Genomic DNA, 15,378 nt, shown 5'->3' with positions numbered 1-15,378 from the left:
GTCTATGTACTTGAATTTGTCTCTGCTGATTATGTCTATGTACTTGAATTTGTCTCTGCTGATTATGTCTATGCACTTGAACTTAGTTCAGAAGTTACCACCATCAATTAAAGAGCAAAATATCTGAGCTGTGGCAGCCACAGTAAGTCAGTAGGGGAGGGCATACATTGCGAGCTGTGGTAGCGACACCAAGTCTGTAAGGGCCCTTAAATTGAGAACTATGGTAGCCACAGGAAGTCAGAAGGGGTCTTACATACCTTAACCACTAGCATGTGCGCCTGTCCAACATCGAAAACCCATTATGAGTCTCAAACGAAATCTATGGAGAAACTCAAATTTGAGCCTTCGACATGCTTTCAAACTGGTATACATTGTGTAATGCATCGAACGGATCAACAAGTGAAAGTGCTCTGTTAAGGTCTTTGCATAATCTCAAAACTCAAACAATGCTATTAAACAAAAGCCTAAATAATAATTAAACAAAACTATACAACTTTGACAACACAGTAACGTGTTACAAGAAATAATGTGCAGCATGTTCCGGGCTTGCCAAGGGAATAACATTTCTGGACACCAAATTTGTTCCATTTTCATAAATGGAGATAAAAGTGCACAATCAGCTACTGTTATCACAGAAGGCGCTCTGTATAACAGCGAAACACAAAGCAGGCTTGTTCTTTTAATGTGGATGGGTTTAGAGCACTGCAATCATCACTGAACCGGAAATCCAATCAACAGAGATAAGGATAATAAATAAACAGGTCTATTGTACCTTAGGCTGTAATTTCTCTCCCTTGTCTCGGGGTGTAATTATATAATTGTCTCATTTCTTACCAATTTATCTACAAAACGTCTCCTCGCAAGTTCTGACCGGTCTCTACCCCCCCCCCCCCCACTCTTTGGGCTATCGAGAACGGCGAGTGATAATTGCACTGCAGACGAGTGCTGTTGGATTACCTCGCATCTTGAGACGCTACATGTATTCAGCAAATCATAAGACCTTTCGAGAACAATCGATATCTTGTCTGAAGAAACAAAATATTGGATTATATTACTGTAACATGATTACGCCACTAATTTGAAATTACTCTCTAATATGAGAAATTGATGCAAAATTCTGTGTCGTCTGCTTCAACCAGAATGTGGAACTTATTGAAGTCTAATAACCGCTACAAGCCATGACCTTTTTATCACATAACGCGCTCATTTTAGTGGGTCTGGTTTATGTTTCCGCCTTCTCACTTCTAATTCTGTGGTGTTGTGTTACAGTCTGAGAAGCAGACAAACAAGCCTGGGATTAAATATGGAGGAAGAGTATAGAAAAATAGCAATAAGTCTAATTTTCATAGCGTTCAGTAAGTATAATAATCCACTATTTATTATTTTAATTATTTTAGATATTAAATAGGTTTTCTTATTGACTGATACAGATTTAGCCTGAATTTCTTGACCCAAGTATGTTACTACAGGGATTGAATAATCTGGTATAAGACTGAGAAACAAGTAACGTTTCTGTAACTAACATAATTAGTATAAGATAGTCCAAAGAAGCTTTGATTTACGATGTAAATATGAATCGTTCTCAGTTTACTTATGTTGCCATTTTATTATAACAATAGTTGACTAGTAGACAATAAGAACGACATGACTAAATGTCATATACAGTCAAACATGCCTTAAGCAGAGTTGCATGGGAAGTGTGACTTATTATTTCTGAAGGCAAGTGGTTACTTAACAGAGGTTTGCTTGTTACCATTTTCTTGGCTTTAAAGGGGCAGGTCGAGGGGAAGGTTAGGCCTGAACTGGAGGTCTCCTCCCTTCCCCGCTTTCCCCATAAAATAAAATAAAATGGGCGTTAAAGAACCGGAACGTGTCCAAGATTACATTTTAGTTACAGTTAGATGGTTAAAAATATGCCCTCAAAACGCTTAAATTACAGAAACTTCCAGGGGTCCTCACCAGGTGTTCCATCCCACAGACATCTTGTATACAAGTTTATGCCCCCCCCCCCGATATAATAGATCCGACCCTGGTTTACGGAAATCAAAAATATTGGCTATTATAGCTGGGTGATTGCTTAATACGGGTGACCTTCAAGGCAACAGGTCTTTAAAAAAATGGCCAATACTACTAGAGCGTAGAACATTTGTGTCCCTCGCCCATAGGCACTCTTCTGGTAATCATACTTTTAATTGTATATGTGTATATGAGGAAACTGAGCGTTTATTCGTTTCCTTTACGATAGATGTTTGTGTAAAGGGATGGCCACCAAGACTCCAAATCAACGATATAGAGGCGCTATCTCCATACGCGATCAAATTATCATGGGCCACAAGGAACGGCCATGCTTCGGCCAGCAGGGATATTTCTTACACAGTAAGATACAAGGAAAAAGGTGGAACGTATGAATATGTAGACGTTCTGGACTCAGAGGCAGAGATAACTGATCTCGAACCGGATACTATATACGTGTTTTCTGTAAGGTCCGTGTCGGAGGTCAAGGAAGGTGCTTGGTCCAGACATGTTATATCAGCCACGATGTCTGAGCCTAATTCAGGTGATCTCTCTCTCTCTCTCTCTCTCTCTCTCTCTCTGTAAATCAATAATCGTACCAAACAAAACTTCTGCGTGGAATAAATTCCTATGAAAGTATAGTGTGTATATGTACTCATACAGATTTTGTGTTTCAAACTGCAACAAGTGATGTGACCCTACTCTTTAGAACGGCAAAAGTCTGTTTCTTGGTCTAATAAATAAATTTAACCAAAAAAATATATTCAGCTCCAAAACAAAGTTAATTCATATAAGGAAGCTTTCACATGTTTGACATTGTTCATTTTATTCCTTTAAAAAAAACGATTTTGAGTACGAAAATATGGATACAGTAGTATGTTTGTTTTTATAAACACTATTAATTAAGTAATTAAATTATTCACAGAAGATATATATATATATATATATATATATATATATATATATATATATATATATATATATATATATATATATATATATATATATATAACCTATCGTTAAAAGGGATTATTGCCATGAAAATATATAATCTTCTCATTTATGTACATGATTCCATGTATCTATGGTTGCTTGATGATAAGAAATGTCAACAGATATGTAGAAGTTACAAAGACCGTAAAAAAGGGAATGATATAATGAATATCGCTTCACTCCAGCTCCTATGATACAGATACAAACTATATTCATTATATCATCCCATATCAAACATAACGAATATAAAATCTATTCAATATATACAAGTTCGTTGCAAAACTACAATACGTCTGTTTCATAATTATAAATATTAAATTACAACGTGAAATTACAGTAAGTCTGTTTCATAATTATAAATATTAAATTGCAACGAACTTGAAACTCACAAAACACAAAATAAACAAGATACCCCACCAAACCCCAAAACAACAACAATAAAAACAAACAAACAAATAAACAATTTTTATCATTTTATAAATCTGCACGCTTTGTCGCTGTTATCTTACAGGTGATGTGATGAACGCAACACTTCCTGTACCGGAAATAGTCAGTGGCCATGCGCTGTCTCCACATTCGATCAAACTGATATGGAATATTAAGAACAGAAAAGGCGCTCTTGAAAGTGATGTCACATATAATGTGAGGTATATATTCCGTAGTGGAAATATTGAATATATTGATGTGAATAACACGGAAGTAACTTTAAAGTTTCTGATGGCTAATACGACATACTTGTGTTCTGTGAGGTCAGTTTTCGAGGATGTTACTAGTGATTGGTCGAAACAATTTCCAGTGACAACATTGCAAGTCTTTCATTCAGGTAATCCTCTAGTCTCCCTTATCTCTTTCTCTGTAAAACATACAGATATACAACAAAATATTTACACACTATCTATATCAGATTTCTATTTCTGATAAATTTTAATTATCTTTTTGTCTTAGGTACACATTTGTAATTCCATAACCGATTTAAGAAAAATTTGACCCTTTTTCCGCTCTAGTTTATCTTAGACGCTTATTCTAGCTCCTCGTGGGTTCGATCCCCGGCCAAGTCATACCAGAGACTTAAAAAATGGTACTAACAGCTGCCTCGCTTGGCGTTCAGCATTAAGAGGTTAGTGTTAGGACTGGTCGGCCTGGTGTCAGGATAATGTGACTGGGTGGGACATCATGCTACATATCTGCGGCATGATGCCCCAGTGCTAGACATCACTATAAACTGCCACATTGCAGACATCGTAGCGATATGACTGAAAAATTGTTAAAGCTACGTTAAAAATCAAAATCACATCACATCACATATTCTAGCTCCTGAATTGATTGATAAAGATTAACGCGATTGTTCTTTTTTTGCACAATACTTTGCAGTTTTGTTTAAATGTACACGTATATAGTTTAAGGAACTAAACTGCACCTTTACCTCTCAAATATCACGTTGGATTCCATGAGTTGTCATTATTTGCTTGTATCCTGCTTTAATCGCCATTTTTGATACCATGCATCTATTTCCTACACGTTTCACAGCTCGGACATCTTTCGCAATTTTCATTTGTTGTCTCAGATTTGTTTATATGAACGTTCTTGGGGCTAAGGAACGTATAATAGGTCAGGTTCGCTCTCCTGCCTGTCGTAAGAATTGATAATGGGGGTCAGGAGTAGCAGTGGCTCATTGGTTATGATGCTGTACTCGCGAATGAAAGGATGCGGGTTCGAATCCTGCCATTGGATCATAATGGATCGGCTGCTGCGGTGCATCCATGGAGAAAACACCTTAGTCAGCATTAGGTTGTTCTGTTGCGATGCTCAAAAGTACCAAAGCAAACCAATCGTTTAAACGATAATGACAACGAGGAACATAGTCCCGCAATTTAAAAACTGTTAAAACACGAAACTCAAGTATAATTACATATCCTTAAAGTCAGATACGTTACTCTGAACATATCGAGGTCTTCGAAGTTAAGCGTGGTTTAGGAACCAAAGATACTGGAAGCTCATTTATTCTGACCCTATTCTTTTAAGTTGCACGACGTTGAAATTTTGGAACTTCGAGCCCTGTGTGAAATATAATGCTTGAAATGTTCTGAGAGTGCGGATCCTGATTTGCTTTAACTTCATAGAAGTTGCCTAATGATGTCAGGTGCACATAAATATCAAAGTAATGATTTACTAGCTTTCCACATCAGAGACCTCGTGACCAGTTCCTGACATCACCGTCTAAAAAAGATAATGAGCAGATTGTGGCTTTCCCGCACACGAAAAATGCATAAGTTGCGAATAAGTCGCAGTTAATTTACATACAGCGATTAAGTTCAAGAATTAGAATGAATATGACAAACTATCTACCCAATTAGAATGAATATGACAAACTATCTACTCCATTAGAATGAATATGACAAACTATATACCCAGTTAGAATGAATATGACAAACTATCTACCCAGTTAGAATGAATATGACAAACTATCTACCCCAAACACGTTATCCCTTTCTTTTACAGAAGAAGCATCCAAGATAGTGACAGTCACTGAAGTTTCTTCAAGTTACGTAATCGTCACTTGGTCGGAACCCGAGATATTGGAAGGCAGAAAGATTACCGGGTATAGGCTAACCCTAAGACAAGACAAGGAAGGTCCGCCCATGTTAGACTCTATCTGGCCTGCGCTTAGAAATTCTTGCACACATTCAAGCAGTACATAGTATTAGGACATATTATAATGTTTCGCAATGTTAGCTAAATACATTTATCTAATTCTTTTTCTCTAGTTCTCCATGTTATTAAAGTTAGATTTTAATCTTAAAATCAATTAAATTTACAATTATAAAATTTTCTAAAGAACAACTAAAATATGTCTAAATCATTTTTCCAAGTGTAATATTTCTGAATAAGGACCAAATTTAATCTTAACAAAGACATATACTTATGTAAAGTAAGGATACTGTTTGCTGTTATCTTTAATTTTTGTTTGATCCCATATTTAAATTTCTTATTTATTGAAAGCTCAATCCCGTGACGTCGTTGTACAGAAGCCACCGTACAAGTTGTCCAAACTGGAGCCAAATTCTCACTATTCCGTCAGTGTATATGCCCTCTTTAAAAGCGGGAAACAAAAGCTGGGGACGTCTAGATTCGTAACAGCAGAAAGGGCTGTTAATTTGCCACCTCCACCCCCCAGAAAGCTGAGAACTAAGATCATAGGAGACAAGGTATTCGTAAGTTCATGCTATCTGTTGAAAGAAATTGTGGATCTCAGAGCGTTAAGACTGAGAGAATAATTGTCGAGTCAAAACTGGGGGTGCGCATACATAAAAAGTCGACCACAGCGAAATTTGAAATAGTAAGATCTTTTCTCGCGTATAAGACCAGCTCCTCGCTGGCATCTCTCTAACTTTCTATGCACTTCTTTTTGCGTTCACAAGTAAGATTTGGCTCAGTTTTTCCGAATGCTATGTGCCACGTGACTGTCACGAGAACACAACACAAGGACCGACTCCTTTACTGAGTGTTCATAGGTAATTTTCATGCCTTCAGAGACTAGTTTTCGTCATCTTGTTGCCATGCTATATAATTAGTGCAAATATTTTAAACAACTTTCCCAATAACAGAGCTTATTTCCTTGATTTCGGAGTGTATTTGTTCCGATTTATTTTGTATGATACTCTGTAGACAACCACGTGGTTCTCATTTATATCGCGACGTATTTCATCTTTGACAAGAACCTATATGCAGACCTTTCGATCTGTAATCGCAAGCGATACGCCAAGACCTAACGCACTTGACTACTAACGCACTATAAATATAATTCTTCTATATATCTTTTACATACACTCAGATATCACAATAGTATGTCCTAGCTGCAATAGTGAATATATCTTCACATTAGTATGTCATAGCTGAAATAGTGAATCTACCTTCACACTAGTATGTCATAGTGAATCTAGCTGAAATAGTGAATCTACCTTCACACTAGTATGTCATAGATGAAATGGTTAACCTTTCTTCACTATAGTATGTCATAGCTGGAATAGTGAATCTGCCTTCACAGTAGTATGTCATAACGGAAATAGTGAATCTACCTTTACAATAGTATGTCATAGCTGAAAGAGTGAATCTATCTACACAACAGTATGTCATAGCTGTAATAGTGAACCTAACTTCTCAGGAGGAGCGAACTCCTGAATGGAGACTGATGCAAATGTTCTGCGCGATCGTTACCAAATGTACACTTGCACAGCACGACCATTCTATTCAGTGAACCAGGACTACTAATTTGATCGTCTACATTTATTTTAGTGAGATTTCAAACAGCAAGAAAGTAGCTCTAGGCCCATAAATATCGATTTTTATTGGATAATATCACCATGTTAAAATGTCGGCAAACAATTATACTAGTTTTCCAGCGCCATTGCATGCTCATATGCAAGGTACGCTTGCAGAGCACAGTAATACGGATAGTACACTAAGACACTTTGTTCTTTATGTCTGGATCTTTTGCTTGTTTTGGTTGGTTAACAAAGGCATATTTCTGCTGTTATTTTTTCTATCCTGCATTTTTTTCCATCATGCTTTGTGTCTTTTTGTTTTAACATGCTTGTGAACATATGCGTATTTAATATTTCTGTCACAAAAACACTTTAATTTAGAATGATTTAATTCTTTTAGCACGAAAGGAACGTTCTCTATCTTCCTCAAATCACGATGCATCCTAATTGATCAAGATATGCATTTTTAGTATCGTCTGCTTATTACTCAGTAGAGACAATAATAGCATTTTATCTATTCTACTTTGTTAGTAGTACGATTTTAAACTATCCGCGAGTCTGGTTATTAGTGGCAAGTCTTGTTCCATTTGATACGTGAAATATTACTACGATAAACCTCGGGCATGTACTATTTGCATTTCCGTTTCCGTTTATAACTTTGTTAGATTTCAGTGATTATTTGTCGACTATGGTGAGTTTGTGTTGGGAGGACATCTCTCAATTTCAGTGATTAGCCAATTTCTATGAGCAAATGTCATAATGTACAATATTCACGAGACTTAATCATGGACTAGTTTCGTTAAATAACCCTCCCTAATTTCTGAACATTAGGCATTCTCTGGAAATGTATGTGTTTAGTAATTTGAGATAGGAATAATTCTTTGTATTAGGTGTTCTGTGTCGTGTTTTGTGGTGCATGTTGTAAAACATCAGTTTTCGGCTGGGATCAGCCTAATGATGAGTCATACATATTTGAAGCAAGAAAAACCATGCAAGCATGAATTTAAGAATTGCGTGAGGTGTGGTCATTAGATTATAAGAGGCGCATTGATTGCAGTATTTGCGCTTTTATGAAACCTTCTCTGTTTTAAGGTCACTGGAAATAGCGGTGACAGCCTTAAGCCAGCCTCACGCAGAAGTTGTTTGATTCGCTCGGCAGTAAGACCCCTTGTTTGCTAAAATATCTTCTAGCCTGACCGGTCCATCAATTTTATATCAGTGAACATACAAATGGAAATGAAAGATTTGAATTTTTAAAACAAATGTCTGATGTATTTATTTTTTCTTCGTCGACGCAAAAAAGATCATATTATTTTAAAATGGTATGATGGGCAGGTTAGGTTTATATGTTCGCCACTAATACATTTTGTACATGGTGGACATGTGGCATGCATCACATCGTTCTCTGGTGTTGAGATATTCAGCGTAGCTTTCTATACTTTGTGTGTTCTACAATATTTTATGTCTTTTTTCTTGGCAGAACATTTTGGTGAAGTGGAAGCCACCAGAAAATAACTCGGTGACAAACTATATTCTTCGATACAAGAGACGGAAAGCTGAGCCTAAAGAACTGTGTCAGGTTCAGATTGATGGTAGCAAGCGGAAATACATAATCAAGGGTTAGCATGGTATATCGTTGACCAATATATATATATATATATATATTCTTTGATAGAACTTTGTCAGGATTATTCTGGATTCACATCATAATGTTGTTGGAGTCCTCTCATAGTTTTCATTTATAACTTTGATAATTAAAGTGTTTGCTTAAGTTTTTCAAATCTTGTGGCATTTGCTTCTTTCTGTTAGTTTGTGACCATAAAGTCGTAACAATATATGAAGGGACGAGAGCATAAAAGTCTGACTGGACACTGTTATATACAATGTGTCCAGCTAAACATATTTAGGGACGAAAAGATACCATTCTGACTGGACATTGTTATATACAAAGAACCCGTTGTGCAGATTTCCGTACGATAACATTATCGTTTGACTGGTCATTTTTAAGCGTAAAAAAAATCTATCCATGAGTTTCAAAATCTCATGAAAAGACCCGTATGTACAGTCACCTGTTTAGTAACAACGCGCTTCTCCATAATTACAACATCGTAACAGAAAACCTAGACAATTATGGGATTCTGATTTTACCAGATCCTACATACAGTCCGGGTTTGTGACCATACAAACATTGATAGAACCAAGTTATTATGACACTGAGAGGAAATACTTTGAAAGTTGTCACTCAGTCTGTGGTGTATACCTGAAAGCGACTGTAGAAAGGCATTTCTAATTGTAGTGTCGTGTTGAAAATATATGTATAAGCGAAAGAAGAATACTCACGAGCAACTCGGCCGTAAATATTTAGACAGAATAATCTATGGTTTAAAGCACACCATTTTTCAGAACTTTCAAATGCCTCTAGTATGCATGTCACTCCTCGCGCCACCCATTTCATGTCGTTGGCATGCCACTCCTCACGCTTTTCATTTCATGTCGCAATTATGCCACTCCTCACGCTACTCATTTCATGTCATAAGCATGCCACTCCTCACGCTACTCATTTCATGTCATAAGCATGCCACTCATCACGCTACTCATTTCATGTCGTAAGCATGCCACTCCTCACGCTACTCATTTCATGTCGTAAGCATGCCACTCATCACGCTACTCATTTCATGTCGTTGGCATACCATTCATTTTATGTCGATGGCGAAAATTCAAATCGTTTTTCCCCCCCAAGGATCTGCTACTCCATACACATACAAAAACTATTACCATAGTCAGTGGTTATTAGTCCGAGTTTCCGCTAACCCTTCCCATCCCATCTAAGATATTTCTATATTTTTGTTGGGGTGTGTGGTTAGATCGCATTGCCTAATGAAAAGTTGGAAATCGCCACCACGCGAGGCGGCAGTAGCCACTTACTAGGGGCCCTAAAAATTAAATGAGCTTGCATCGAGCCATATTTGCACGTAGGCTGTACAAGTTTTGTTGTAATGTAACTTGCATTTTACTCATATAGAGATATTGATTTATATTTCCATCCATTAAATTTAATTGTATTGTACTGAAGAATATTTAGTATAGAATGGAAGATATATATTTCGTGGCGTCTAGTCGACGATCACGATGTATTTCTGGTTCCACAGCTATCGTGGAATGGTCTTGGAGCATCCACGCTTGTCCGCTCCTCTGAAGGATCCATCAAGGAGAGCCTACTTAATCCTGAAGTTTAAACTTTCTCACTTCTAGTACACCAATACCGTTCTCCGAGTCAACGTCACCACTGGCCACCGCAGCATCCAAATTACACCAGAGAATTATACAACACCCCCACCCCACCCATATCGTGAAATAATTAAAATTACAGTAACTGAGCCTTGTACAACAGCAGACACGGTCAAGTACGAATACGATTATATGTATTACGCATGCGCTCACATGAATTGGCTTCATTACAGGTTGAACTATTTTATCAGTATTACTGTACAAAATTATTGTTATAATAACCATGCTTGACATGAGTATGTGTCTGACAAGAGTAATCTAACTTGGTCATAAGAGCTCGAGTATTAATAATCGTTTAAAGCGTGCAAAATAGAATTGAATTCAACCTGTCTGTTCAATTATAAAAATGTCTAACTTAAAACAGATTATACTCTGTCTGATGGGGTAGCGTTATGTTAATATGTTAGGTCTGACATTCTAGGATTTTAGAATAAATTTTCAAACAGTCAGTATATAAAAAAATTCAATCACATAAAACGGGTAGCAAGAAAGAACAAATTTATAGTTCACATTCCTCTATAACCAAAGATTGCTCCAGTAAAGAGGACAGCTTCCTGACAAAATTAATCTGCATTGTGATTGTACGGAGAGAATTTACTCTGAAACTGCCACGTTCATGGTCAAAATATAGCCTACGTTTAAAATATCTCTTCACATTATGACAAGCTTTCAAAGCAGAAAAACCTTGTGTGAGCAAACTAAAATATAAGATTCTCACACTGATTTTGTAGGTGTACGAAGTGATAGCAAGTATGGCGTCCAAATGGCTAGCTTTCACCATCGTACAACAGGACCATTTACGGACTGGGTTGTAGAGACAACTCCACCCTTAGGTAAGTAACCTTGTGGAAATCATTCACTTGAAAGAAAACAACTTTAATCCCAATTTAATGTGTCTGTTTGCATAGACATATTGCGTGTTTTAAGTGAGGTATTGTTGGAAGCAAACAGATCTGCATTAAAAAGAATCCAAAACTGTTTTCTTTGTAAATGCAATTTTGTAATTTCGTGCAGGTATAGCCTAGGAAGAAATACTATGATAAATAATGCAGAACTTATTCGATGTAAGATTCGTTCTGTTTCGTGGTGTTCACGGAGCAGACATATATGGAAAAGATCATTCGGCTGTAACGTTATTAAGACCAGTGTCAAAACAAATGTACGGTGATGGACCAGATATACCGCCCGGATCATTGATAATAGCTCATACACTGAACTGGCAAAAATGGCATATGTTATGTCAAATCTTATAATATTTAAATTAATTCAGGGTATGTACCATTGTATTTACGTCTCCAGTTTATAGCTTGGTTAGCTTTTAGTAACTGCTTGTTTGATTGTGGGATGTCGGTCATGGGGAAATAATTCTCAGCCCAAGTAATTTCTCATTTTCTTGTTGCAAACTTCAGACAGTATTGATGAGATTTTACGAAGGAACTATTTAGTTTCGTAGCTGAGATTAACCCAGAGACCGATAAATGGACATAAGCCAAGTACTTCGTATTTACATTTAAAGGTGTTGATCGGTTTTAATAATTTTATGTGAAATATTTGTGATAGAGACTGATATTTGATACAGTGGAATAACTGAGAAGGGTTTGTTCCATTACCTGGAGGCGCTTTTAATTGTTGCTACGAAGGTGAACGTAGTCGAAAGATACATGTGAAATATGGTTCAGAACTTTGCATCGAGTAACACGGGGTTGTAATATGAAAATAGTTATGATTTGTATTTTATGGTATTTAAGTACTGATGTTAATCTACGGAGTCCTAGCAAGGAGAGGACATAAAGTTAAGAAGTTGACATGCAAATGTGAAATTGGGATATTTTGTGGTCATTGATTTGTTAGAGGAAACTTATTTATAGTCTTCGCGCGTCATTAGAACTTCAGTTTGATAAGGACTATTGTCTGGAGGTCCATGGAAATACGGAATAACAGTGGACTTTCAGCTCAAAACCGATGCTCAGTAGAGAGACCTCTTGCATGTAACAGTATTTTGCATATGTCTTAATTAGCATATTCTGTAGTCACGTGATTTGTATCATTTGTAAACTTTTGCTGTCAACAATCTGTACAGCAATTGACGAGGGAGTAACATTTGTAAGGGTATTTGATACACGTCTCACTTTCCGCACATAATTGAAAGAGAAGTTATCTTTATTTTAAAACTATACTCTACAGAACGAAAGGAGAGATCTTGCGTAAAGTATTAGCACGGTGAAAAGTTAACATTTGTCCCAACAAAATAGGTCCTCATTTAGTTTATAAAGGTGACAACCGATATTCTGGAGTTGTTGCTATGCTGTAGCTTCATTTATGGAGTTCATATTAGTTTCCATATGTACCAGCTTGGGAACTAGCCATCTAAGTACCGATTTTAAATCTTGCATATCTTTTTTCGATACAGCTACAAGTTCTAGCACCCAGTCTTCTCGGTTCAAGGTGTTTGCAGTAGCTCCGCATGAGGTGGTAATTTTATGGAAGTCCAAGACATCTAGACCAGAAGACAGTACCTACCTGGAAGTCTGGAAAGGTCTTTCTTTTATATGTACACCCAGCTATAAAAAAGTGTCGTATGAAATCAGATGTAACCAAATAGAAGCTGAATTATTAATCTTTCAAATATTTACTTCATGTGCTCATTTAAGGACCGAAAAGAAGGAACTGTTGCTCTTTGGACTTCTTTTACAATGAGAAAGGAAACGTTGTCCTTTGGACTTCTTTTACAATGAGACAATAATGCATGACCTAAAAGAAGAAACCGTTGTTCTTCGGACTTCTTTTACAATGAGACAATAATGCATGACCTAAAAGAAGAAACCATTGTTCTTTGGACTTCTTTTTGAATGAGACAATACTACATGTAATATTTTGGACAGAATAATCTAAGTTTTAAGAGGATGAAGAATATGATGCAAGTGCCCTGTAATTGTGAATTTGTACCTTGTGATGTAATTCTGACGTGGTAAAAGTCATCACAGTTTGTAAAGTTCTGCAGTGTATTATAACTCAATTTGCAAATTTAAATTGTATATAAATTGAAATTTATTTATTTTAATCAAGAATATAATAATTTGCATCAGCATGGGTAAACCAGAAGCACATTTGTGATATGATCATACAATTATATTTTGTAGAAGACAGTTATTTGTATCAAGTGCAGGTGACAGGATGGCGTTACTTCATGATCCACAACCTAACGGCTGGTGACACCTACACTTTTGTCCTAAAAGAATTAACAGAACTCTGCCCGAGGAACAGAATCATTCAACTAAGAATGGCTAGTATGTAATTAATAATCTTCGGCTTACTTGTGTTGTGCATCCATTGGCTTTATTAGAATCATAATAATAATAATAATAATAAAATAATAATAACAATAATAATTAAACAGAACCTAGTGCCAGTGTAACTAGATATATGTAAAAAAAAAAAAAAAAAAAAAAAAAAAAACTCTTGCAACCGTGTAACGGTGTAATTAAATGCCAGTAGGAACCTCTTGCCACAATGTAACTGGTTACATGTAAGGACCCCTTGTCACTGTGTAACTAGGTACCTGTAAGAACTTCTTGCCACCGTGTAATTAGACACATGTAAGAACCTCTTGCCACAGTGTAATCAGATACATGTAAGGACATTATGCCGCTGTGTAACTAGGTACATGTAAGAACCTCTTGCCACAGCATAATTAAATACTAGTAGGAACCTCTTGCCACAGTGTAATTTAATAACTGTAAGAACCTCTTGCCACAGTGTAATTAGATACATGTAAGGACCTCTTGCATCAGTGTCATTCGATACCTGCAGGAACCTCTTGCCACAACGCAACTAGATACATGTAAAGGACCTCTCCGCACTGTGTAATTTGATATCTGTAGGAACTTTATGCTAAAGTGTAATTAATTACCTCATTAGAAACTCTTACCAAAGTGTAACTAGATATCTGTAATGCCCTCTTGCCAGAGTGTAACTAGATACACGTAAGGACCTATTGACACAGTGTAACTAGATACCTCTTGTAACAATGTAATTAGCTGTAAAATCCTGTTACATCAATGTAATTAGCTGTAAAATCCTCTTACATCAATGTAATTAGATACATGTAAGAACCTCTTGCCAGGGTGTAATCAGATACCTGTAAGAACCTCTTGCCAGGGTGTAATCAGATACCTGTAGGAACCTCTTGCCAGTGTAATTAGCTAACTGTAGGAACCTCATGCCACAGTGTAATTAGATACCTGTAAGAACCTCTTGCCAGGGTGTAATCAGATACCTGTAAGAACCTCTTGCCAGTGTAATTAGCTAACTGTAGGAACCTCATGCCACAGTGTAATTAGGTACTTGTAAGAACCTCTGCTCACAGTGCAATTTGATACCTGTAGGAACCTATTGTAACAGTGTAATTATATACCTGTAGAAACCTTTTTCCACATTGTAACTAGACACATCTAAGGACCTCTGGTCACAGTGTAATTAGATACTGCAGGAACCTTTTGCGAAAGTGTAATTAAATACCTGTTGGAACCTCTTGCCATAGTGTAAATAGACACTTGTAAGGACCTCTTGCCACAGTGTCATTAGATTCATGTAAGAACCTCTTGCCAGAGTGCAGTTAGATACCTGTACGAATCTACTGCCATATTGTAACTAGTTACATATAAGAATCTTTTGCCATAGTGTATTTAGATAACTGTAAGAACCTCTTGTCGCAGTGTAATTAGATACATGTAAGGACTTATTGCTACAGTGTAATAGGATACTTGTAGGAATCTCTTGCCACAGTGTAATTAGATACATGTAAGAGCCTCTTGCCAGTGTA

The 15,378-nt window shown here is 36.6% G+C and overlaps 1 protein-coding gene across 1 annotated transcript in view; it reads left to right on the top strand.

Moving 5' to 3' along the window:
* The first annotated feature begins 1,048 nt into the window (after positions 1 to 1,048).
* The window catches only part of LOC149772804 (uncharacterized), a 70,493-nt gene continuing 56,163 nt past the window's right edge, over positions 1,049 to 15,378 (top strand). The window contains exons 1-9 of the mRNA XM_089947250.1: positions 1,049 to 1,355; positions 2,246 to 2,557; positions 3,518 to 3,829; positions 5,506 to 5,637; positions 6,007 to 6,212; positions 8,749 to 8,887; positions 11,288 to 11,389; positions 12,967 to 13,092; positions 13,697 to 13,843. Coding sequence (XP_089803376.1) covers positions 1,304 to 1,355; positions 2,246 to 2,557; positions 3,518 to 3,829; positions 5,506 to 5,637; positions 6,007 to 6,212; positions 8,749 to 8,887; positions 11,288 to 11,389; positions 12,967 to 13,092; positions 13,697 to 13,843 — 1,528 coding nt within the window. The 5' untranslated portion in view covers positions 1,049 to 1,303. The remainder of the gene's footprint in view (positions 1,356 to 2,245; positions 2,558 to 3,517; positions 3,830 to 5,505; positions 5,638 to 6,006; positions 6,213 to 8,748; positions 8,888 to 11,287; positions 11,390 to 12,966; positions 13,093 to 13,696; positions 13,844 to 15,378) is intronic.

The sequence above is a fragment of the Sinohyriopsis cumingii genome, unplaced genomic scaffold, assembly GCF_028554795.1.
Source record: "Sinohyriopsis cumingii isolate HCF-2022 unplaced genomic scaffold, ASM2855479v2 utg001170l, whole genome shotgun sequence".
NCBI classification, from domain to species: domain Eukaryota; kingdom Metazoa; phylum Mollusca; class Bivalvia; order Unionida; family Unionidae; genus Sinohyriopsis; species Sinohyriopsis cumingii.
This window is presented reverse-complemented; position numbering and strand designations above follow the sequence as displayed.